At 50.9% G+C, this 23,754-nt stretch overlaps 1 protein-coding gene across 1 annotated transcript in view; it reads right to left on the bottom strand.

The window, feature by feature from the left end:
- Positions 1-439: 439 nt before the first annotated feature.
- The window catches only part of VPS13D (vacuolar protein sorting 13 homolog D), a 335,026-nt gene continuing 311,711 nt past the window's right edge, over positions 440-23,754 (bottom strand). The window contains exons 67-69 of the mRNA XM_040326719.1: positions 5,456-5,587; positions 3,716-3,956; positions 440-1,390 (exon numbers count right to left, since the gene is read on the bottom strand). Of these exons, the coding sequence (XP_040182653.1) occupies positions 1,259-1,390; positions 3,716-3,956; positions 5,456-5,587 (505 nt within the window). The 3' untranslated portion in view covers positions 440-1,258. The remainder of the gene's footprint in view (positions 1,391-3,715; positions 3,957-5,455; positions 5,588-23,754) is intronic.

Here is a 23,754-nt window from a genome sequence, read left to right as displayed (position 1 = left end):
TATGGACCTTGCTTTGTGCTCTGGTGGGCAGTCATGTTGGAACAGGGAGGGGCCGTCCCCAAACTCCTCCCACAAAGTTGGGAGCATGAAATTGTCCAAAATGTCTTGTTATGGAAGACGTCTTAAGAGTTCCCTTCACTGGGGCCAACCCAACCCCTGAGGGGCCAACCCAACCCCTGAGGGGCCAAGCCCAACCCCTGAAAAACAACCCCCAAACCATAACCCCCCCCGCACACCATAACCCCCCCCGCACACCATGATCCCTCCTCCACCCAATGGTTTGGACCCGGGCACAAAGCAAGGTCCGGTTGGGAGGTGTGGAGAGGACCGGCCAATCATTGGAAATGTGTTACATCATAAAACAAAATGGCCGCCTTAACGGCATGAAAGTGACGACTTGAAGACAAGAATGTGAAGAAAGAAGACGCAGACGCCGCGGTTCCCATCCTCCGCTGTATTTACAAGGACCACAGATATACATTTTGTACAAAGATAGCAAAATAAAGGTCTTTCTTCAAAATGGATACAACTTTATATGTAGATATTTATAATTATACATCGTATTAAATATCAGCGACCCGTCATATAAATTCCCCCATGGAAAGGCAGCGGCGCGCCTCACGTCTCACGTCACAAGACCGCGGGAAATGCGCAGATATATGAGAGATGTAAACCTACGAGGACAGAATCTTCCGGATCTCTACCCGTCCCCGGGACTCCCAATGAAGGCAGATTCAGGATCTCTGCCCACTCCCCGGGACTCCCGATGGAGGCAGATTCCGGATCTCTTCCCGTCCCCGGGACTCCCGATGGAGGCAGATTCCAGACCTCTGCCCGTCCCCGGGACTCCCGATGGAGGCAGATTCCGGATCTCTGTGCGTCCCCGGGACTCCCGATGGAGGAAGATTCCGGATCTCTTCCCGTCCCTGGGACTCCCAATGGAGGCAGATTCCGGATCTCTGCCCGTCCCCGGGACTCCCGATGGAGGCAGATTCTGGATCTCTGCCCGTCCCCGGGACTCCCGATGGAGGCAGATTCCGGATCTCTGCCCACTCCCCAGGACTCCCAATGGAGGCAGATTCCGGATCTCTGCCCCATCCCCGGGACTCCCAATGGAGGCAGATTCCAGATCTCTGCCCACTCCCCGGGACTCCCGATGGAGGCAGATTATAGATCTCTGCCCACTCCCCGGGACTCCCAATGGAGGCAGATTCCGGATCTCTGCCCGTCCCCGGGACTCCGGTGGAAGTTTTGAGCTTTAGGAGTTCAGGTCCAGGCCGTCCGGCTCCTCCGTCTGACGCAACATCAGCTGCTGCTCATAATAAAGACTTTTTGCATAATTTATTTCTTGTGATATTTTCACGGCGAGGCTCTCCGACTTCACATGGACCTGAAGGAGGAGAATAGAAGGGAGACAAATGTGAGACTCAGGTGGTGGGGGATGCATGCAGGGGTAAGCAGCTGTGGAAGAAGGCTGAACTCTGTACACAGCACACCCCTGAGCCCTGCACTTTGTACATAGCACACCTCGGAACCCTGCACTCTGTACATAGCATACCCCTGAACTCTGCACATTCCTGAACCCTGCACTCTGTACACAGCACACCCCTGAACTCTGCACACCCCTGAACCCTGCACTCTGTATACAGCACACCCCTGAGCCCTGCACTCTACACCGCACACCCCTGAACTCTGTACATAGCACACCCTTGAACTCTGTACATAGCACCCCCCTGAACTCTGCACTCAGTACATAGCACACCCCTGAACCCTGCACTATGTACACAGCACACCCCTGAACCCTGCACTCTGTACATAGCATACCCCTGAACTCTGCACATTCCTGAACCCTGCACTCTGTACACAGCACACCCCTGAACCCTGCACTCTGTACATAGCAATCCCCTGAACCCCGCACTCTGTACACCCCTGAGTCCTGCACTCTGTACATAGCACACCCCTGAGCCCTGCACTCTGTACATAGCACACCCCTGAGCCCTGCACTCTGTACATAGCACACCCCTGAGCCCTGCACTCTGTACATAGCACACCCCTGAACTCTGCACCCAGCACACCCCTGAGCCCTGCACTCTGTACATAGCACACCCCTGAACTCTGCACCCAGCACACCCCTGAACCCTGCACTCTGTACATAGCAATCCCTTGAACCCTGCACATAGCGATCCCCTGAACCCTGTACATAACGCACATCTGAACCCTGCACTCTGTACACAGCGTGCCCCTGAGCCCTGCACTCTGTATGCAGTGCACCCCCCAACTCTGTTGAGTTCCTGTACCTGATTTTCTGAGAAAAGGAAGAGGGCTCTCAAACTATCCAATATTCAGTTCAGACACTTTCAGAGCGATCGGATATCTAATGACAATTAACACTGGAAAGATCGCTAAAAACTACAGAGGAAATAGTCTGCGGCTTCCATGTGTTGTCCCCTCAATATTCCCCCCTCACTGAAGTAACCCAGCGAGGGAGTGACCGATGAAGGGGGACTCCAGATTGTCAGGTGACCACACTGAAGACCTCAGGAATTTTTTGGTGTAATAAATTTTCATCAACGTTTTACAAAGGGTGACATCACAATGCAGGGGGAGGAACAAAGGGTGACATCACAATGCAGGGGGAGGAACAAAGGGTGACATCACAATGCAGGGGGAGGAACAAAGGGTGACATCACAATGCAGGGGGAGGAACAAAGGGTGACATCACAATGCAGGGCGAGGAACAAAGGGTGACATCACAATGCAGGGGGAGGAACAAAGGGTGACATCACAATGCAGGGGGAGGAACAAAGGGTGACATCACAATGTAGGGGGAGGAACAAAGGGTGACATCACAATGCAGGGGGAGGAACAAAGGGTGACATCACAATGCAGGGGGAGGAACAAAGGGTGACATCACAATGCAGGGGGAGGAACAAAGGGTGACATCACAATGCAGGGCGAGGAACAAAGGGTGACATCACAATGCAGGGGGAGGAACAAAGGGTGACATCACAATGCAGGGCGAGGAACAAAGGGTGACATCACAATGCAGGGCGAGGAACAAAGGGTGACATCACAATGCAGGGTGAGGAACAAAGGGTGACATCACAATGCAGGGGGAGGAACAAAGGGTGACATCACAATGCAGGGGGAGGAACAAAGGGTGACATCACAATGCAGGGTGAGGAACAAAGGGTGACATCACAATGCAGGGGGAGGAACAAAGGGTGACATCACAATGCAGGGTGAGGAACAAAGGGTGACATCACAATGCAGGGGGAGGAACAAAGGGTGACATCACAATGCAGGGTGAGGAACAAAGGGTGACATCACAATGCAGGGTGAGGAACAAAGGGTGACATCACAATGCAGGGTGAGGAACAAAGGGTGACATCACAATGCAGGGGGAGGAACAAAGGGTGACATCACAATGCAGGGTGAGGAACAAAGGGTGACATCACAATGCAGGGGGAGGAACAAAGGGTGACATCACAATGCAGGGTGAGGAACAAAGGGTGACATCACAATGCAGGGGGAGGAACAAAGGGTGACATCACAATGCAGGGTGAGGAACAAAGGGTGACATCACAATGCAGGGGGAGGAACATGTTCGTTATCCCGGGAATTTTATTGAAGGAGTGCATAGATGGTGTATATACATTTCCCTGAACTAGAAGAGGTCTGAGGTCAGTGCCCACTATGACATCACAGCACCTACCATTGGTTTTTGGTGGGACGGCCCCGGAATGGCGATCCCGCTGCTCGTAGTTTCGGCCTTCTTGGTCAGTTGGACGTAGATCTTCCCGTGATCTTTGGAGACCAGGCAGTGGTACAAATCATCGTACTTAATTTCCAGGAAGATGGCTTCTCGGTCCACATACTCCCCCCACTTCAGGAAGTACGCCGTTTTGGAGGAGATCAGCACACAGTAACTGTCTATATGTTCAACAGCAATAAAGCTGAGAAAAGACAAAAAGAGACAAATGGAAAATTCCGTTATCTTTACTACAAAGTGTGATTTCCACATCTACAGACAGGAAACGTCGTCGATAAACCGATGCCAGACAATACAGGCCAACCTTTCATTCTACACCATATGTACAAAGGTTTGTGGACACCCGACACCTACTATATATGAGCCCACTGGCCACCCCATTCTAAAACATGGTCATTAATATGGAGTTGTACCCCCCCTCCATTAATATGGACCCCCCCCCTTTGCAGCTATGACAACCCTCCATACTTTTTCAACCATAGACACCGGGAGCCAACTACAGACACCAAGAGCCAACTACAGACACCGGGAGCCAACTACAGACACCAAGAGCCAACTACAGACACCAAGAGCCAACTACAGACACCAAGAGCCAACCACAGACACCAGAGGCCAACCATAGACATCGGGAGCCAACCATAGACATCGGGAGCCAACCATAGACATCAGGAGCCAACCATAGACACCGGGAGCCAACTACAGACACCAAGAGCCAACAACAGACACCAAGAGCCAACTACAGACACCAAGAGCCAACCATAGACACCAAGAGCCAACCATAGACATCGGGAGCCAACCATAGACATCAGGAGCCAACCATAGACACCGGGAGCCAACCACAGACACCAAGAGCCAACTACAGACACCAAGAGCCAACTACAGACACCAAGAGCCAACCACAGACACCAGGAGCCAACCACAGACACCAAGAGCCAACTACAGACACCAAGAGCCAACTACAGACACCAAGAGCCAACCACAGACACCAGGAGCCAACCATAGACATCGGGAGCCAACCATAGACACCGGGAGCCAACCATAGACACCAAGAGCCAACCATAGACACCAGGAGCCAACCATAGACACCAGGAGCCAACCATACACACCAGGAGCCAACCATACACACCAGGAGCCAACCATAGACACCAGGAGCCAACCATTGACATCAGGAGCCAAACATAGACACCAGGAGCCAACCATAGACACCAGGAGCCAACCATAGACACCAGGAGCCAACCATAGACACCAGGAGCCAACCATTGACATCAGGAGCCAAACATAGACACCAGGAGCCAACCATAGACACCAGGAGCCAACCATAGACACCAGGAGCCAACCATAGACACCAGGAGCCAACCATTGACATCAGGAGCCAAACATAGACACCAGGAGCCAACCATAGACACATCAGGAGCCATTTACCCAACTGGTACCAACGTTCTACCTAAAATGGGGGACTAGAAGCTTCTGGAGAATTAGTGACTTGACAGAAAACTGTGCGACTGTTTATTATATAAAATATTATTCATGAACAACCCACCGGATCCTCAATAACCCGTCCAGTGCGCCTCCGCCAGGTCAAACATTAGAAACAATCGTCTCACAGGATCGATCACTAGAGTATAAATCCATAGCAGAGCTTGGGGGGGGGGACCTTACAAAGCTCTGATCACCGACACTTACAACTCATCCTGGATGTTGTCCGTCAGCCGGAAGAGTTGTTCTTGTCCCTCGGCCTGGATATCGGAGTATCTGGGAAGAAGTCCCTGAGGACTGGTGCAGCACCGCGGTCTCCTCACCCTCTGAACCTGCATCCTAGAAGAACAAAACGTTGTCCGAGAGAAGCAATTAGATCATTAATACTCCTCCAATCACAACAATCTTCAGTTCCTCCATAGAGAAATACACCCCATGGAGGAAGAGTCCATCGCTGCCTTTCACCCAGGAGACAAAACCAAATCTGTTCAGAATTCACGAGTATTTATATACCCGAGTATTTATATACAGGACCGGAGTATTTATATACAGGACCCGAGTATTTATATACAGGCCCCGAGTATTTATATACAGGACATGAGCATTTATATACAGGACCGGAGTATTTATATACCCGAGTATTTATATACAGGCCCGAGTATTTATATACAGGACCGGAGTATTTATATACAGGACCGAGCATTTATATACAGGCCCCGAGTATTTATATACAGGCCCGAGTATTTATATACAGGACCCGAGTATTTATATACAGGCCCCGAGTATTTATATACAGGACCGGAGTATTTATATACAGGACCGGAGTATTTATATACAGGACCGAGCATTTATATACAGGACCCTAATATTTATATACAGGCCCCGAGTATTTATATACAGGACCGGAGTATTTATATACAGGACCCGAGTATTTATATACAGGACCGGAGTATTTATATACAGGACCCGAGTATTTATATACAGGCCCCGAGTATTTATATACAGGACATGAGTATTTATATACAGGACATGAGTATTTATATACAGGACCGGAGTATTTATATACAGGCCCCGAGTATTTATATACAGGACATGAGTATTTATATACAGGACATGAGTATTTATATACAGGACATGAGTATTTATATACAGGCCCCGAGTATTTATATACAGGCCCCGAGTATTTATATACAGGCCCCGAGTATTTATATACAGGCCCCGAGTATTTATATACAGGCCCCGAGTATTTATATACAGGACATGAGCATTTATATACAGGACCGGAGTATTTATATACCCGAGTATTTATATACAGGCTCTGAGTATTTATATACAGGCCCCGAGTATTTATATACAGGCCCCGAGTATTTATATACAGGACCCGAGTATTCATATACAGGACCCGAGTATTTATATACAGGCCCCGAGTATTTATATACAGGACCCGAGTATTTATATACAGGACCCGAGTATTTATATACAGGACCGGAGTATTTATATACAGGCCCCGAGTATTTATATACAGGACCCGAGTATTTATATACAGGACCCGAGTATTTATATACAGGACCCGAGTATTTATATACAGGACCCGAGTATTTATATACAGGACCGGAGTATTTATATACAGGACCCGAGTATTTATATACAGGACCCGAGTATTTATATACAGGACCCGAGTATTTATATACAGGACCCGAGTATTTATATACAGGACCCGAGTATTTATATACAGGACCCGAGTATTTATATACAGGCCCCGAGTATTTATATACCTGAGTATATACAGGACCGGAGTATTTATATACAGGCCCCGAGTATTTATATACAGGCCCAGAGTATTTATATACAGGCCCCGAGTATTTATATACAGGCCCCGAGTATTTATATACAGGCCCCGAGTATTCATATACAGGCCCAGAGTATTTATATACAGGCCCCGAGTATTTATATACAGGCCCCGAGTATTTATATACAGGACCTGAGTATTTATATACAGGACCCGAGTATTTATATACAGGACCCGAGTATTTATATACAGGACCTGAGTATTTATATACAGGCCCCGAGTATTTATATACAGGCCCCGAGTATTTATATACAGGACCCGAGTATTTATATACAGGACCCGAGTATTTATATACAGGCCCCGAGTATTTATATACAGGACCCGAGTATTTATATACAGGCCCAGAGTATTTATATACAGGCCCCGAGTATTTATATACAGGCCCAGAGTATTTATATACCTGAGTATATACAGGACCGGAGTATTTATATACAGGCCCCGAGTATTCATATACAGGCCCCGAGTATTTATATACAGGACCTGAGTATTTATATACAGGACCCGAGTATTTATATACAGGCTCTGAGTATTTATATACAGGCTCTGAGTATTTATATACAGAACCCGAGTATTTATATACAGGACCTGAGTATTTATATACAGGCCCCGAGTATTTATATACAGGCCCCGAGTATTTATATACAGGCCCCGAGTATTTATATACAGGCCCCGAGTATTTATATACAGGCCCCGAGTATTCATATACAGGACCGGAGTATTTATATACAGGCCCCGAGTATTTATATACAGGACCGGAGTATTTATATACAGGACCGGAGTATTTATATACAGGACCCGAGTATTTATATACAGGCCCCGAGTATTTATATACAGGACCCGAGTATTTATATACAGGCCCCGAGTATTTATATACAGGACCGGAGTATTTATATACAGGACCCGAGTATTTATATACAGGCCCCGAGTATTTATATACAGGACCCGAGTATTTATATACAGGACCCGAGTATTTATATACAGGACCCGAGTATTCATATACAGGCCCCGAGTATTTATATGCAGGACCCGAGTATTTATATACAGGACCTGAGTATTTATATACAGGACCCGAGTATTTATATACAGGACCCGAGTATTCATATACAGGACCCGAGTATTTATATACAGGACCCGAGTATTTATATACAGGACCGGAGTATTTATATACAGGACCCGAGTATTCATATACAGGCCCCGAGTATTTATATACAGGACCGGAGTATTTATATACAGGACCCGAGTATTTATATACAGGCCCCGAGTATTTATATACAGGACCCGAGTATTTATATACAGGACCCGAGTATTTATATACAGGACCCGAGTATTCATATACAGGCCCCGAGTATTTATATGCAGGACCTGAGTATTTATATACAGGACCTGAGTATTTATATACAGGACCGGAGTATTTATATACAGGACCCGAGTATTCATATACAGGACCCGAGTATTTATATACAGGACCTGAGTATTTATATACAGGACCGGAGTATTTATATACAGGACCCGAGTATTCATATACAGGACCCGAGTATTTATATACAGGCCCCGAGTATTTATATACAGGACCGGAGTATTTATATACAGGACCCGAGTATTTATATACAGGACCGGAGTATTTATATACAGGACCCGAGTATTTATATACAGGACCCGAGTATTCATATACAGGCCCCGAGTATTTATATGCAGGACCTGAGTATTTATATACAGGACCTGAGTATTTATATACAGGACCGGAGTATTCATATACAGGACCCGAGTATTTATATACAGGACCCGAGTATTTATATACAGGACCCGAGTATTCATATACAGGCCCCGAGTATTTATATGCAGGACCTGAGTATTTATATACAGGACCTGAGTATTTATATACAGGACCTGAGTATTTATATACAGGACCCTAATATTTATATACAGGCCCCGAGTATTTATATACAGGCCCTGAGTATTTATATACAGGACCTGAGTATTTATATACAGGACCTGAGTATTTATATACCTGGGCTAGGCTATAACACTATTTATAGACCTAAGCACATACATATGTATGACCAATCTCTCTGCACAGTCTCGCACATGTGCACTGGGGGGAGGGGGGGGCAGTGATTTGATGAGAAGAATGGGGGGGTGCAGGAAGGTGGCGCTGGACTCCCCCGGCAGGTAAGTCCGGGGTTCAGTATCTATCTATAATGAGTGAAGTTCCTCCCCCTCTGTTATACTGCGGCAGGTTGGCTCTCCTGGACGAATCACCGTCATTGTATGTCGGACGCTTTAGAATCACTAGGGGGCGCGCTCCCTACGACGGCGGAGCCGCTGCGCGTGTCCAGTGTCTGTGATGTCCGCTGGCCACCTGCGATCGCTCCTGAGAGAGACAGAATGGGGATCTGTCAATGTAAACACACAGATCCCCGTTCTGTCAGGGGAGGAGAGACAGATCTGTTGTTCCTAGTGATCAGGAATAGCAATCTCTCTCCTCCTCCACACAGTCCCCTCCCCCCACAGTTAGAACACACCTCCCAGGGAACACGGTTAACCCCTTGATTGGCCCCTAGTGTTAACCCCTTCCCTGCCAGTGATATTTATACAGTAATCAGTGGCAATTTTTAGCTCTGATCGCTGGTCCCAAAAAAGTGTCAAAAGTGTCCGCCGCAATGTCACAGTCCCACTAAAATAAGAATGGCAGATCACCATTACAGATATAAATCTATCACCTATTTTGTAGACACTATGGCCCGGATTCAGAGAGATCGGCGCATCTTTACTTAGGCGTAGCGCTACGCCGATGTAACATTGAGAGGCAAGCTGAGTATTCACAAAGCACTCGCTCCCATATTTACGACGGCGTAACGTAAATGGGCCGGCAAAAGCCTGCATAATTCTAAGTAGCAAGGCAGTGGGCGTGTTGTATTATAATGAAGCGTGACCCCATGCAAATGAATGGCCGTACGAACGGCGCATGCGCGCGCATGCTCAGAAACACGTCAAATTTACTCCCTAAGATATGCCGGCTCCATTCATGCGACGTGAACGTAACCTACGCCCAGCCCCATTCACGTACAACGTAAAATACGACGCTGTTCCCGCGCCCATACCTTAACATGACTTACGCCTGCTTTATGAGGGATAAACTTACGCCGGACGTACGCCTTACGTAAACGGCGTAGCGTACTGCAACGGGCGCAAGTACGTTCGTGAATCTTGCTCATTTACATATTTGACGCGTAAATCAACGGAAGTGCCCCTAGCAGCCAGCGTAAATAAGCGCCCAAGATACGACGGCGTAGGAGACTTGCGTCGGTCGTATCTTGCCAAAACTCAGGCGTATCCGCTTTCCTGAATAAGCGCATAGATACGACGGCGCACATTTGGACTTACGACGGTGTATCTGGAGATACGTCGTCGTAAGTCCTTTCTGAATCCGGGCCTATAACTTTTGCGCAAACCAATCAAACGCTTATTGAGATTTTTTTTTTTACCAAAAATATGTAGAAGAATACGTATCGCCCTAAACTGAGGAAAGAAATATTAATTTTTTATATATATTTTTGGGGGATATTTATTATAGCAAAAAGTAAAAAATCTTAATTTTTTCCAAAATTGTCGCTCTATTTTTGTTTATAGCGCAAAAAATAAAAACCGCAAAGGTGATCAAATACCACCAAAAGAAATCTCTATTTGTGGGGAAAAAGGACGCCAGTTTTGTTCGGGAGCCACATCGCACGACCGCGCAATTGTCAGTTAAAGCGACGCAGCGCCGAATCGCATTAAGGGGGAAAATCCTTCCAGTCCTGAAGTGGTTAAAGAGAATTTTTAAAGGCCAGAACTTTTTTTAATTTTATGGTTACTGGAAAGAATGGAGGAGGGTCAGAACCTCTGCCGAGTTTGTATTGCTCTTGGTCTGCCTGCTGTGTCCCCATTGAGGAGAAGACTTTCATTTCCTGTTCTGGTGACCACACGGAATCCATGAAGGTTCTAAACCTTCCCCATTCTATTCACAATGAGAAGCACAGAAGATTTTTGGCCGGATCCGGCGCGTACGGCCGCAGCCAAAATGTGGTCTCTGTTCAGCGAATGCTGAGGTGGACACATTTCATTCTTCTGAGGACTGGTCTGATATAACGGGCCGGGGAGCCAAGCTATAAAACCAAATCCATCTGACACTTATTTCCTTGGTTTCCATCTGAAAATGACATCCATCTAGTGGGAAATGGGGAACAAAGGGGGCCTTGGATTATTTCCACCACATAAAATCTCCGGCTGCTTATGGATTGCAGTTCTCGGGTCTCCAGGAACGTGGAGTTCTAAGTAAAAAGGAATGTATAGAGAGGAAGTGGGGAGAGGGGGAACAAAGATGCTTCTGTCGCCGGCAACACGGGTAGCGGAACATTCACCGCGGTAATAGAGCCCGGCCAGCGCCATGAGGATTTTCACCTCAACCATCGCGTCCAAGTGTTAGAATGGACGGGCGGCCCTTCAAGGCTTGCCAGGCGGCCCTTCAAGGCTTGCCAGGCGGCCCTTCAAGGCTTGCCAGGCGGCCCTTCAAGGCTTGCCAGGCGGCCCTTCGAGGCTTGCCAGGCGGCCCTTCAAGGCTTGCCAGGCGGCCCTTCGAGGCTTGCCAGGCGGCTCTGTTTGGTCTGGATGGCGAGTCACATTCCTCTCGACTCACTAGATTTCTTTTTTATAACTACAGTCTGTTCCACTGTCTCAAGTTTCTTTCTGTAAATAATAAGAACCTTTTCTGAATCTGAAGAGCCTGGCGAGGCCCACATCTGTGTTCCATTAAATGTGCACTCAATAGAGGTCCTGATTCTTTTTTAATGAGTACACAAAAGGCAACACAAGACAGAAAAGCCCCGATGTCTCCCGGTCACAGCGGGGAGGAGAGCGGCTCGAGGAAGAGACAAAAGGAACCGCCGCTGGTGTCAGAAAGTTCAAGTGTGAGCAAAGGTCCTCGGTATTCAAGAGGCTTCCATCTGGGAGATCCCAGGAGAGAAGGTACGAAGGTGACCACAAGGATGACCAGACTGAGTTCAAGTTCTCAGCATGAAGGGATAATATAGAGGCTTCCATCTGGGAGATCCCAGGAGAGAACATACAGTAGGCACAAAGGTGACCACAAGAATGACCAGACTGAGTTCAAGTTCTCTGTATGAAGGGATAATATAGAGGCTTCCATCTGGGAGATCCCAGGAGAGAAGGTACGAAGGTGACCACAAGGATGACCAGACTGAGTTCAAGTTCTCTGTATGAAGGGATAATATAGAGGCTTCCATCTGGGAGATCCCAGGAGAGAAGGTACGAAGGTGACCACAAGGATGACCAGACTGAGTTCAAGTTCTCAGCATGAAGGGATAATATAGAGGCTTCCATCTGGGAGATCCCAGGAGAGAAGGTACGAAGGTGACCACAAGGATGACCAGACTGAGTTCAAGTTCTCAGCATGAAGGGATAATATAGAGGCTTCCATCTGGGAGATCCCAGGAGAGAACATACAGTAGGCACAAAGGTGACCACAAGAATGACCAGACTGAGTTCAAGTTCTCTGTATGAAGGGATAATATAGAGGCTTCCATCTGGGAGATCCCAGGAGAGAAGGTACGAAGGTGACCACAAGGATGACCAGACTGAGTTCAAGTTCTCAGTATGAAGGGATTATATAGAGGCTTCCATCTGGGAGATCCCAGGAGAGAAGGTACGAAGGTGACCACAAGGATGACCAGACTGAGTTCAAGTTCTCTGTATGAAGGGATAATATAGAGGCTTCCATCTGGGAGATCCCAGGAGAGAAGGTACGAAGGTGACCACAAGGATGACCAGACTGAGTTCAAGTTCTCAGCATGAAGGGATAATATAGAGGCTTCCATCTGGGAGATCCCAGGAGAGAAGGTACGAAGGTGACCACAAGGATGACCAGACTGAGTTCAAGTTCTCTGTATGAAGGGATAATATAGAGGCTTCCATCTGGGAGATCCCAGGAGAGAAGGTACGAAGGTGACCACAAGGATGACCAGACTGAGTTCAAGTTCTCAGTATGAAGGGATTATATAGAGGCTTCCATCTGGGAGATCCCAGGAGAGAAGGTACGAAGGTGACCACAAGAATGACCAGACTGAGTTCAAGTTCTCTGTATGAAGGGATAATATAGAGGCTTCCATCTGGGAGATCCCAGGAGAGAAGGTACGAAGGTGACCACAAGGATGACCAGACTGAGTTCAAGTTCTCAGTATGAAGGGATAATATAGAGGCTTCCATCTGGGAGATCCCAAGAGAGAAGACCATACAGAAGGTACGAAGGTGACCACAAGAATGACCAGACTGAGTTCAAGTTCTCAGTATGAAAGGATTATATAGAGGCTTCCATCTGGGAGATCCCAGGAGAGGAGACCATACAGAAGGTACGAAGGTGACCACAAGGATGGCCAGACTGAGTTCAAGTTCTCAGTATGAAAGGATAATATAGAGGCTTCCATCTGGGAGATCCCAGGAGAGAGGAACATACAGAATGTACGAAGGTGACCACAAGGATGGCCAGACTGAGTTCAAGTTCTCAGTATGAAGGGATAATATAGAGGCTTTCATCTGGGAGATCCCAGGAGAGAGGAACATACAGAAGGTACGAAGGTGACCACAAGGATGACCAGACTGAGTTCAAGTTCTCAGTGTGAAAGGATAATATAGAGGCTTCCATCTGGGAGATCCCAGGAGAGAAGGTACGAAGGTGACCACAAGGATGACCAGACTGAGTTCAAGTTCTCCGTATGAAAGGATAATATAGAGGCTTCCATCTGGGAGATCCCAAGAGAGGAGACCATACAGAAGGTACGAAGGTGACCACAAGGATGGCCAGACTGAGTTCAAGTTCTCCGTATGAAAGGATAATATAGAGGCTTCCATCTGGGAGATCCCAGGAGAGGAGACCATACAGAATGTACGAAGGTGACCACAAGGATGGCCAGACTGAGTTCAAGTTCTCCGTATGAAAGGATAATATAGAGGCTTCCATCTGGGAGATCCCAGGAGAGGAGACCATACAGAATGTACGAAGGTGACCACAAGGATGACCAGACTGAGTTCAAGTTCTCAGTATGAAGGGACAATATAGAGGCTTCCATCTGGGACATCCCATCCCTAAAGAGAAGACCTTATACGAAGGTGACCACAGATGGCCAGACTGGGTTCACGTCCTCTGTGTTTTACGGAAATGTCCCATCCCCAGTGGGAAGACCGGAAGTATGATGGTGACCAAAGATGGGCAGAACTCCTGCCGACAATGACCGGAGGGAATAATTCTGCCCGTCTCGGTCTAACCTGCACACCACCAGGAACCACTCAAGTTTTGTTCGAATGAATTAAACTGGCCACACACTAGAAGAATCATCAGAAATCTTTTGTTTTAGGAACATTTGAATTGTTAGTGGGGGTCAACCTAACTTTAGTTTTCAACCACAATAATGAGAAAAAGCGAAGGAGAACGATGGAAAATTTCTAACAATGAATGTTCAGGAAAATCTCTTCATTCCAAAACCGAATGTTAAAAGCAAACACAATTTTGTCCGGAGTAAAACCCACAAAGAGTCAACGTAAGACCGTAAAACAGTCTGAAGCCCCGTACACACGGTCACACATCCAACAAACTTTCCCTTGGATTTTTGTCCGGTCACACCCATAGCAGACACACGCTCAGACTTTTCTGAAAACTTTTCTAAAAATTACCCAACATCACGCGGTTTTTCTGCTCTTTACCGCCACCCTTTGGTTAACTTCTCCTATTGTTGGTTGATTTTAACATTGGTTCTGAGCATGCGCATTTGCACTTTGTCCATAAATTAGTTGGCTTGCTGTACACACGGTCAGACAAGGCACCATCGGACTTTTGTTCCCGAAAAGTTGGTCCGTTTGCAGACCCAACTTTTTGTTGGATAAAACCCGAAAAAGTTGGTCCGATGGAGCGTACACACGGTCACACAAATTAGAAAAGTTGACGATTTTGAAGTTGGTTGGCATAAAGTGTGACGTTGTGTACGGGGCTTTAGACTTTTTTTGGGTTGGAGGCAAAAAACCAAAGATGAAGCTCCGTAACCCGAGTCTGTAAAAGAAAACGAGGGCCACTTGGCGCGTAGGTTAGAATTTCCGGTGGTCCTTCTCGTCTCTCCATCACGGAATAACATCTTTATCAGGCCTGGAGGCCCTCACGTGTGTTGGTCACGCTACACGTATGTCCTTCACATGAGAATTGTAGGGTTGGGTCCCTGAGCAAAGGAGGTGTGGCCCTCGGGTCAGATCCGGCTCTGCTGGGCCTCCCCGTCAGGAATCTTATGCCCCAGGGGGTCCGGGAAGGGTCCTTCCTTTTTGGGGGGGGGAGGGGTATATGACACACCCCAAGGGCACTTTTTGTGCATTTCACAAACCCTTTTCTGGATTATTTTGGGATTTTGTTTTTGCAAACCATAAAATCACTGCAACCCAACAAACATGATATTCAGGAACCTCCCCAAGCAAAGAGGACGCGCGATTTGTGGTAGATCCGAGGAGTCGGCGGTGCCGTCCCCTCCGCCACCTCGTATTATTCTTCACTCATTAATGATTAAAAGCGAAAGTGGCGCTCAGGAGAAGATGAAGTGCGCGGTGCGCGGTCCTCCACACATTAATGGAAGCTTATCGGGAAATTTCCCTTCTAATGTCAGCCTGAAAGTAATGAGTGTAGATTGTGGCCGATCGACCGTGAGATTACCGATCACCACAAAACACGCCCCTCCTCCGACTCCACAAGACACGCCCCTCCTCCGACTCCACAAGACACGCCCCTCCTCCGACTCCACAAGACACGCCCCTCCTCCGACTCCACAAGACACGCCCCTCCTCCGACTCCACAAGACACGCCCCTCCTCCGACTCCACAAGACACGCCCCTCCTCCGACTCCACAAAACACGCCCCTCCTCCGACTCCACAAGACACGCCCCTCCTCCGACTCCACAAAACACGCCCCTCCTCCGACTCCACAAGACACGCCCCTCCTCCGACTCCACAAAACACGCCCCTCCTCCGACTCCACAAGACACGCCCCTCCTCCGACTCCACAAGACACGCCCCTCCTCCGACTTCACAAGACACAGGAAATGTATTCTCACATTTGTAGCTCAATACCCCTCTATATGCAGGGCCTGGAAAAAGTATTCATACCCCTCTATATACAGAGACAGGAAAAAGTATTCATACCCCTCTATACACAGAGCCTGGAAAAAGTATTCATACCCCTCTATAGACAGGGCCTGGAAAAAGTATTCATACCCCTCTATATACAGAGACAGGAAAAAATATTCACACCCCTTGAAATTCCCCACGTGTTGTTACATAGTTAGTCAGGTTGAAAAAAGACACAAGTCCATCAAGTTCAACCATAAGAAATAAAATAATAATATCGTACAATCACATACACCCAATTCTATACCCACAGTTGTCATGTTACATCTAAAACGTAAATGTATTTTATTGGGATTTTATGTGAGAGACACAAAGTGTCACATAATTGGAAGGAAAATGATACAAATAAATCTGTGAAAATTGTGGGGGGAGGGGCATTTGTATTCAGCTCCTTTACTCTGATAATTAAAATCTAGAGGAACCAATCACCTTCAGAAGTCTCCTGATTAGTAAATAGAGTCCCCCTGTGTGTCATGTAATCTCAGTATAAATACAGCTGTTCTGTGAAGCCCTCAGAGGTTTGTTAGAGAACCTTGGTGAACAAACAGCATCATGAAGGCCGAGGAACACACCAGACAGGTCAGTGATAAAGTTGTGGAGAAGGACAGCGACCCTAAAGTATAGCCAGAGCGACAATGGAAGGGTTTGGATCAAAGCCTATTCATGTGTTAGAATGGCCCAGTCACAGTCCAGGCCGCCTTCTAGCATAGTATAGAAGAGAAGAGCGATGGAGCGATGGAGCACCTGGTAGAATGATCGGAGAAGTGTGTGTGGGGGGGGGGGGGGGGGTGTCACGTTGATTGCAGTCTGGCTGGCAATTATCCCATTAACTTCCCCAACTGAAACTGATTTTGGATTGGATTGGCCTTTAAAAGACATCAGACAATTGGTGGAAAAGTTCCTTCAGTATTGTGAAGATATCGTCCCATCCATGGCAGGGTGCCGAGCTCCGTGATCTTTCCCGGGTACTCCAGGCCGATCGATGGCAGGATGCCGAGCTCCGTGGTCTTTCCCGGGTACTCCAGGCCGATCGATGGCAGGATGCCGAGCTCCGTGGTCTTTCCCGGGTACTCCAGGCCGATCGATGGCAGGATGCCAAGCTCCGTGGTCTTTCCCGGGTACTCCAGGCCGATCGATGGCAGGATGCCGAGCTCCGTGGTCTTTCCCGGGTACTCCAGGCCGATCGATGGCAGGATGCCGAGCTCCGTGGTCTTTCCCGGGTACTCCAGGCCGATCGATGGCAGGGTGCCGAGCTCCGTGGCCTTTCCCGGGTACTCCAGGCCGATCGATGGCAGGGTGCCGAGCTCCGTCGTCTTTCCTGGGTACTCCAGGCCGATCGATGGCAGGATGCCAAGCTCCGTCGTCTTTCCCGGGTACTCCAGGCTGATCGATGGCAGGATGCTGAGCTCCGTGGTCTTTCCCGGGTACTCCAGGCCGATCGATGACAGGATGCCAAGCTCCGTCGTCTTTCCCGGGTACTCCAGGCTGATTGATGGCAGGATGCTGAGCTCCGTGGTCTTTCCCGGGCACTCCAGGCCCATCCATGGCAGGATGCCGAGCTCCGTCGTCTTTCCCGGGTACTCCAGGCCGATCGATGGCAGGATGCTGAGCTCCGTGGTCTTTCCTGGGTACTCCAGGCCGATCGATGGCAGGATGCCAAGCTCCGTGGTCTTTCCCGGGTACTCCAGGCCGATCGATGGCAGGATGCCAAGCTCCGTGGTCTTTCCCAGGTATTCCAGGCCGATCGATGGCAGGATGCTGAGCTCCGTGGTCTTTCCCGGGTACTCCAGGCCGATCGATGGCAGGATGCCGAGCTCCGTGGTCTTTCCCGGGTACTCCAGGCCGATCGATGGCAGGATGCCGAGCTCCGTGGTCTTTCCCGGGTACTCCAGGCCAATCCATGGCAGGATGCCGAGCTCCGTCGTCTTTCCTGGGTACTCCAGGCCGATCGATGGCAGGATGCCGAGCTCCGTGGTCTTTCCTGGGTACTCCAGGCCGATCGATGGCAGGATGCCGAGCTCCGTGGTCTTTCCTGGGTACTCCAGGCCGATCGATGGCAGGACGCCGAGCTCCGTGGTCTTTCCCGGGTTCTCCAGGCCGATCGATGGCAGGATGCCGAGCTCCGTGGTCTTTCCCGGGTACTCCAGGCCGATCGATGGCAGGATGCCGATCTCCGTGATCTTTCCCGGGTACTCCAGGCCGATCGATGGCAGGATGCCGAGCTCCGTGGTCTTTCCCGGGTACTCCAGGCCGATCGATGGCAGGATGCCGAGCTCCGTGGTCTTTCCCGGGTACTCTAGGCTGATCGATGGCAGGATGCCGAGCTCCGTGGTCTTTCCTGGGTACTCCAGGCCGATCGATGGCAGGATGCTGAGCTCCGTGGTCTTTCCCGGGTACTCCAGGCCGATCGATGGCAGGAAGCCAAGCTCCGTGGTCTTTCCCGGGTATTCCAGGCCGATCGATGGCAGGATGCCGAGCTCCGTGGTCTTTCCCGGGTACTCCAGGCCGATCGATGGCAGGATGCTGAGCTCCGTGGTCTTTCCCGGGTACTCCAGGCCAATCGATGGCAGGATGCCGAGCTCTGTGGTCTTTCCTGGGTACTCCAGGCCGATCGATGGCAGGATGCCGAGCTCTGTGGTCTTTCCCGGGTACTCCAGGCCGATCGATGGCAGGATGCCGAGATCTGTGGTCTTTCCCGGGTACTCCAGGTCGATCGATGGCAGGATGCCGAGCTCTGTGGTCTTTCCTGGGTACTCCAGGCCGATCGATGGCAGGATGCCGAGCTCTGTGGTCTTTCCTGGGTACTCCAGGCCGATTGATGGCAGGATGCTGAGATCTGTGGTCTTTCCCGGGTACTCCAGGCCGATCGATGGCAGGATGCTGAGATCTGTGGTCTTTCCCGGGTACTCCAGGCCGATCGATGGCAGGATGCCGAGCTCCGTGGTCTTTCCCGGGTACTCCAGGCCGATCGATGGCAGGATGCCAAGCTCTGTGGTCTTTCCCGGGTACTCCAGGCCGATCGATGGCAGGATGCTGAGCTCCGTGGTCTTTCCCGGGTACTCCAGGCCGATCGATGGCAGGATGCCGAGCTCTGTGGTCTTTCCTGGGTACTCCAGGCCGATTGATGGCAGGATGCTGAGCTCCGTGGTCTTTCCCGGGTACTCCAGGCCGATCGATGGCAGGATGCTGAGATCTGTGGTCTTTCCCGGGTACTCCAGGCCGATCGATGGCAGGATGCCGAGCTCCGTGGTCTTTCCCGGGTACTCCAGGCCGATCGATGGCAGGATGCCAAGCTCCGTGGTCTTTCCCGGGTACTCCAGGCTGATCGATGACAGGATGCTGAGCTCCGTGGTCTTTCCCGGGTACTCCAGGCCGATCGATGGCAGGATGCCGAGCTCCGTGGTCTTTCCCGGGTACTCCAGGCCGATCGATGGCAGGATGCCAAGCTCTGTGGTCTTTCCCGGGTACTCCAGGCCGATCGATGGCAGGATGCCAAGCTCTGTGGTCTTTCCCGGGTACTCCAGGCCGATCGATGGCAGGATGCCGAGCTCCGTGGTCTTTCCCGGGTACTCCAGGCCGATCGATGGCAGGATGCCAAGCTCCGTGGTCTTTCCCGGGTACTCCAGGCTGATCGATGACAGGATGCTGAGCTCCGTGGTCTTTCCCGGGTACTCCAGGCCGATCGATGGCAGGATGCTGAGCTCCGTGGTCTTTCCTGGGTACTCCAGGCAGATTGATGGCAGGATGCCGAGCTCCGTGGTCTTTCCCGGGTACTCCAGGCCGATCGATGGCAGGATGCCGAGCTCCGTGGTCTTTCCCGGGTACTCCAGGCTGATCGATGGCAGGACGCCAAGCTCCGTGGTCTTTCCCGGGTACTCCAGGCTGATCGATGACAGGATGCTGAGCTCCGTGGTCTTTCCCGGGTACTCCAGGCCGATCGATGGCAGGATGCTGAGCTCCGTGGTCTTTCCCGGGTACTCCAGGCCGATCGATGGAAGGAGGCTGAGCTCCGTGGTCTTTCCCGGGTACTCCAGGCTGATCGATGGCAGGACGCTGAGCTCCGTGGTCTTTCCCGGGTACTCTAGGCTGATCGATGGCAGGATGCCGAGCTCCGTGGTCTTTCCCGGGTACTCCAGGCCGATCGATGGCAGGATGCTGAGCTCCGTGGTCTTTCCCGGGTACTCCAGGCTGATCGATGGCAGGACGCCAAGCTCCGTGGTCTTTCCCGGGTACTCCAGGCTGATCGATGACAGGATGCTGAGCTCCGTGGTCTTTCCCGGGTACTCCAGGCCGATCGATGGCAGGATGCTGAGCTCCGTGGTCTTTCCCGGGTACTCCAGGCCGATCGATGGAAGGAGGCTGAGCTCCGTGGTCTTTCCCGGGTACTCCAGGCTGATCGATGGCAGGACGCTGAGCTCCGTGGTCTTTCCCGGGTACTCTAGGCTGATCGATGGCAGGATGCCGAGCTCCGTGGTCTTTCCCGGGTACTCCAGGCCGATCGATGGCAGGATGCTGAGATCTGTGGTCTTTCCCGGGTACTCCAGGCCGATCGATGGCAGGATGCCGAGCTCCGTGGTCTTTCCCGGGTACTCCAGGCCGATCGATGGCAGGATGCTGAGCTCCGTGGTCTTTCCCGGGTACTCCAGGCTGATCGATGGCAGGACGCTGAGCTCTGTGGTCTTTCCCGGGTACTCCAGGCCGATCGAAGCTTCGAGGACATCGGCACTCTCTCTCATCAGGAGGAAAGTGATTGGCTCGGTAGGAGGTCCCCGGAATGTCCCTTCTTATTGCTCTTTAAACCAGTTGACACGTTTCCCGATTGTTTCTGGCAATTAAACCCGGTTATCCAACAATGGCGCATTTGACCTCCAATCCTAAGCCTGTTGAGTCATTGAAGAGAAGGGGGAGGGGAGAAGCGGCAAATTTCCAAAGTGATTCAATGTCTGTTTCCGAGACGGGAATTTATTCAATGGAGTTTTTTTTTCCATTTTTACTCAAATCCAAAAAGATTCACCGAGCGGTGAAAGGGATCCTCCCATTATAAGGGGAGACGGCCAATGAGAGGACAAGCTGGAAAAGAACAAGATCGTCCAATGCGGAGAACTTCAATCAGTCCCGAGCCGACTTCCATGTTCATTTCCTATAGCGGGCATCTGTGGGGGTCTCAGAAGTGCCACAAAATACCCGCCAATCCTTCCGGCATCCACCTTCCTCTACACACAGGTGACAGCGCAGTCTACAGGCGCATATTACTGTGTTATCAGCCAAGTGTGCCCATCCCCCACTCTGGGACTGCAGTCAGTGTGTACCCATCATACCTTGTGGCATCTATCGTACCTCCTGGTACCCATTGTACCTCCTGGTACCCATCATACCTCCTGGTACCCGTCATACCTCCTGGTACCCATCATACCTCCTGGTACCCATCATACCTCCTGGCACCCATTGTACCTCCTGGCACCCATCATACCGCCTGGTACCCATCATACCTTGTGGCATCTATCCTACCTCCTGGTACCCATCCTACCTCCTGGTACCCATCATACCTTGTGGCATCTATCGTACCTCCTGGTACCTGTCATACCTCCTGGTACCCGTCGTACCTCCTGGTACCCATCGTACCGCCTGGTACCCATCGTACCTCCTGGTACCCATCGTACCTCCTGGCACCCGTCGTACCTCCTGGCACCCGTCGTACCTCCTGGTACCCGTCATACCTCCTGGTACCCGTCATACCTCCTGGTACCCGTCATACCTCCTGGTACCCGTCATACCTCCAGGTACCCGTCATACCTCCAGGTACCCGTCATACCTCCAGGTACCCATCTTACCGCCTGGTACCCATCCTACCTCCTGGTACTCATCATACCTCCAGGTACCCATCATACCGCCTGGTACCCATCATACCTCCTGGTACCCATCATACCTCCTGGTACCCGTCATACCTCCTGGTACCCGTCATACCTCCAGGTACCCGTCATACCTCCAGGTACCCGTCATACCTCCAGGTACCCATCTTACCGCCTGGTACCCATCCTACCTCCTGGTACTCATCATACCTCCAGGTACCCATCATACCGCCTGGTACCCATCATACCTCCTGGTACCCATCATACCTTGTGGCATCTATCGTACCGCCTGGTACCCATCGTACCTCCTGGCACCCATTATATCTCTTGGCCTGCTCTGTGGCGGGTCAGATTAAAGTGGAGCTCCGGGTAAAAGAGAAATATACAGGTATGGTTTTATCTGCTAAAGGATTTGTTATTCTGTCCGGCCAGTTTGATGATTCTTCTACCTCTGCCAGGCAGTGCAGCCAGGGTGGTGACACCACTTTCTATACCTGCGAGCAGAGCCCACACCGAGAACGTGTTCCTCCATGACAACTCCGGGAAGAACTCTACACATCTCCAAACGGGCAGAGATTGGTGGAATGAGGTGAGCGGTGAGGAGCGCGTCAGATTTGACCGCCATCGGTGGAAGGGCGCTGGGGGTGAGAAGCGTGGCAGATCTGACCGACCATCGGTGGAAGGACACTGGGGGGTGAGGAGCGTGGCAGATCTGACCGCCATCGGTGGAAGGACAGTGGGGGGTGAGGAGCATGGCAGATCTGACCGCCATCGGTGGAAGGACACTGGGGGGTGAGGAGCGTGGCAGATCTGACCGCCATCGGTGGAAGGACAGTGGGGGGTGAGGAGCATGGCAGATCTGACCGCCATCGGTGGAAGGGCGCTGGGGGTGAGAAGCACGGCAGATCTGACCGCCATCGGTGGAAGGACACTGGGGGGTGAGGAGCGCGGCAGATCTGACCGCCATCGGTGGAAGGGCGCTGGGGGTGAGAAGCACGGCAGATCTGACCGCCATCGGTGGAAGGACACTGGGGGGTGAGGAGCGCGGCAGATCTGACCGCCATTGGTGGAAGGACACTGGGGGGTGAGGAGCGTGGCAGATCTGACCGCCATCGGTGGAAGGACACTGGGGGGTGAGGAGCGTGGCAGATCTGACCGCCATCGGTGGAAGGACAGTGGGGGGTGAGGAGCGTGGCAGATCTGACCGCCATCGGTGGAAGGACACTGGGGGGTGAGGAGTGCGGCAGATCTGACCGCCATTGGTGGAAGGACACTGGGGGGTGAGGAGCGTGGCAGATCTGACCGCCATCGGTGGAAGGGCGCTGGGGGTGAGAAGCACGGCAGATCTGACCGCCATTGGTGGAAGGACACTGGGGGGTGAGAAGCGTGGCAGATCTGACCGCCATCGGTGGAAGGACACTGGGGGGTGAGGAGTGCGGCAGATCTGACCGCCATCGGTGGAAGGACACTGGGGGGTGAGGAGCGCGGCAGATCTGACCGCCATCGGTGGAAGAACGCCGGCGGTGAGGAGCGCGGCAGATCTGAGCGCCATCGGTGGAAGAACGCCGGCGGTGAGGAGCGCGGCAGATCTGACCGC

Source organism: Rana temporaria, chromosome 10 (assembly GCF_905171775.1).
Source record: "Rana temporaria chromosome 10, aRanTem1.1, whole genome shotgun sequence".
In the NCBI taxonomy this organism is placed as follows: Eukaryota; Metazoa; Chordata; class Amphibia; order Anura; family Ranidae; genus Rana; species Rana temporaria.
Note: the sequence above shows the minus strand (reverse complement) of the source record. Positions and strands in the feature narration are given on the sequence as shown.